The 3146-nt window shown below is 33.6% G+C and overlaps 1 protein-coding gene across 1 annotated transcript; it reads left to right on the forward strand.

Annotated features, from left to right (window-relative positions):
- Positions 1–257: 257 nt before the first annotated feature.
- On the forward strand, positions 258–808 carry Gasu_60880 (uncharacterized protein). Its single transcript, XM_005702736.1, has one exon. The coding sequence runs from the start codon at positions 294–296 to the stop codon at positions 654–656; it is 363 nt and encodes a 120-aa protein (XP_005702793.1). The 5' UTR covers positions 258–293; the 3' UTR covers positions 657–808.
- The last annotated feature ends 2338 nt before the right edge of the window (positions 809–3146 follow it).

A 3146-nucleotide genomic window follows, 5' to 3' on the forward strand; every position in this document is an offset into this window, starting at 1 on the left:
AAATAAAAAATAGAAAAAATAGAAAAATGATATAAAAAATTAATTTCAAATTAAGAAAGAGTTTTAGAAGATAAAGCGAATAGAAAGGAAAGAGGCGGGGAAGTGGAAAAGGAATATTTATCTCGTTTGATTGAATTGGAAAAAAAACAAGAATACAAGTAAAAAAATGTTAGAAATTTACTAGGGTTTATGATAGTGTGGAAAGGAAGAGGGGTAAATGGGGCATGGAGGACAACGTGGGGCTTATGAAATTTATTGGGGTTTGAATTTGGTACTATGGGTTGCATGCATGAATGGTGGCAAAATTGGATGAGGGGCAAATCCAAGATGGCAATTGCGGTTGGGAAATTGGCTGTAGGAAAGCACGGGTGGATGATTGGGGGAAAATGGGCCGATTGGGGGAAATAATGGGAGAGAGGGGTAATTTTGGTTGGGAAATTGCCATGGGCAATTGTGGGTGGGGGGAAGAAGGGGCCAATTGGGGAAAGAGGGGTAATCCAAGAGCGATTGTGATTGGGCAATTGCCATTGGGGGAGTCTGGAGTGGGGGATGAAATGGGCCAATTGGGAAATTGGGGTAAATCCAAGATCAATTGCAATTGGGCAAATGCCCTTGGGGAAACAAGAGTATGGGACAAGGGAAAGAATGGAAATTGAGAAAATTGTAAGAGTACTGGAATGTTGTCTCTGAACCAATCACGTTCAATATCAAATAGCTCTTCGACCATGATCCTTTAGAGTTCATTGTTTCCATATTTGATCAAATTTTGTATGATTTTGTTTGTCTATATAAAATGGAGATTTTTTTGTTGTTATTAGGTGCTATTCTGAACAACAAGTTGAGCACCAGTAAACAAATTCTCACACATTCCTTTTACGTTCTGATAAACCCTCACTTTAAAGTGCTCTTTTTCATACTGTATAAAGTCCTATTTACTGCATCTCTTGTCTTGTTTCTATAGTTTGTCGATTGAATTAAAAAATATTCACTTTCAATTATTTTTTTAAAACAGTTGATAGATAGGTTATAAAATTAAAATGGACTGAAAAAAATAAATTGCAATCCCCAATTAAAAATCATCCTAAAAAATTAGGAAAATTAAAAATCGAAAAATGATATCAAAAATTAATTAAAAATTAAAAAAAATTCATGAGCTCAAGCAAATAGAAAAGAAAGTCTGGAAAAGAAAAACCAAACACCTAGTTTGTAAGATTTAGTTTGAAAAAAGGCAAAGATGCAAGTGAAAATGGATGTTTGGAACTTATTAGGGTTTACGATGGAACGATTAGGGCTTGTGATTAAATGTTTGTGAAGAAGAGGAGCCACTGGGCACGCGAAGAAGTATGGGTTATGAAATTTTCTGGGGTTTGAATTTGGGAGTATGGATTGCATGGCTGAATGGGGCCAAAATTGGATGATGGTCAAATTGAAGGTCCATACAGTGATTGGGAAATTGGCCATGGGGTAGTATGGGTGGATGGATGGGGGAAGAATGGTCCAATTGGAAATGGGAGAGAGGATGAGGGGTAAGTGTGGTTGGGAAATTGGCATTGGGGAGAGTATGAATGGGGATGGGTGGGGAAAAGAGGAACCAATTCGAAGGCCACCAGTTGATTTGGAAATTGCCATTGGGGGCATGAAGGGGGGAATTGGACAATTGGGGCAATCCAAAGTCCACAGTGATTGGGAAATTACCATTGGGAAAACAACGAGTGTGGATTGTTTGAACTAGATTGTAGTCCTTTGATTAAAAGTTGTTTAGCTTTTCAAGGTCTTGTTTGCTTTAAGAAGATGATTTATAGTCTCATGTATACAGATTCAGTAAAGGACACTTTGGTTTATATAGTATTAATAGATTGTCGCTGGTCCAATTAGCACCAATTCAATTGATGCCTGATCTTATGGGTTATTAAAAGAATTTAAGCCAGCCATAACAGATTAAGCTAATAGAATAGTAGGTAACCAAGCATGATATCATAGAAAAATTTCATATAGTTTTTTCATGCTTGACAATTGCTTGCAACAGTTAGTAGATTACATTGAGGAAAATCAGTTAATTGATCTGAATGTTCAGACAAATGGATGACATGATAAAATATTCTACTATTGTACAAAATGAAAAATTTTGCGTTACTACTGGGTCTGACTTTTAACAACGTGTTGTGTATCTCCATTCACACTATACATATATCGTCTCCAGCAGAAATTTTTTTTAATTTTCAGAACACAAAATAACACCAACTTACTGTTTCCAGTTACTACAATGCAAGCACTATTCACACTTGTAATATTTCCTGAATTTAAATTATTATAAGTAAAAAAAAATATACTCTATAAACGCCATATATCCTAAAGAAAAAATTATTCGTACAGCTGTAACTCTTTTAAAAAAATAATTTTTTGTTTATAGTCAATATTATTAAGAACATGTCAGAACAGCAAAAGTTGCCAGAATATAAAAAAGACTTTACAGCAAAATTAACAAGTGAAAAAAAAGTGCAATATATGAAAAAGGATTATTTGCACAAGTTGTTAGAATCAACATTGACAACAATTCTACAAAGCGTTAATATCTATTCTTAGCAAGAAAATAAATGGAAGTTTCTATTTAAAGAAACTATTATACTACAATGTTGAATAATGAAAAAAAAAGTAAAAGAAAAAAAAGGAATTAGGGTCGATGAATTAAAAATCGCTCTAGGGCTTATTTAGGGCTTATTTAGGGCTTATTAGGGTTTATTCAGGGTTTATTTAGGGTTTATTTAGGGTTTATTAGGGTTTATTTAGGGTTTATTAGGGTTTATTAGGGTTTATTAGGGTTTATTTAGGGTTTATTAGGGTTTATTTAGGGTTTATTAGGGTTTATTTAGGGTTTATTTAGGGTTTATTAGGGTTTATTTAGGGTTTATTTAGGGTTTATTTAGGGTTTATTTAGGGTTTATTAGGGTTTATTAGGGTTTATTTAGGGTTTATTTAGGGTTTATTAGGGTTTATTAGGGTTTATTTAGGGTTTATTAGGGTTTATTAGGGTTTATTAGGGTTTATTAGGGTTTATTAGGGTTTATTTAGGGTTTATTTAGGGTTTATTAGGGTTTATTAGGGTTTATTAGGGTTTATTAGGGTTTATTTAGGGTTTATTAGGGTTA

Source organism: Galdieria sulphuraria (genome assembly GCF_000341285.1).
Source record: "Galdieria sulphuraria unplaced genomic scaffold scaf_72, whole genome shotgun sequence".
Taxonomy (NCBI): Eukaryota; Rhodophyta; class Bangiophyceae; order Galdieriales; family Galdieriaceae; genus Galdieria; species Galdieria sulphuraria.

What these genes read in the sequence shown, in the direction of transcription:
- Gasu_60880 (XM_005702736.1), top strand. Translation starts at nt 294, where the DNA reads ATGGTGGCAAAATTGGATGAGGGGCAAATCCAAGATGGCAATTGCGGT.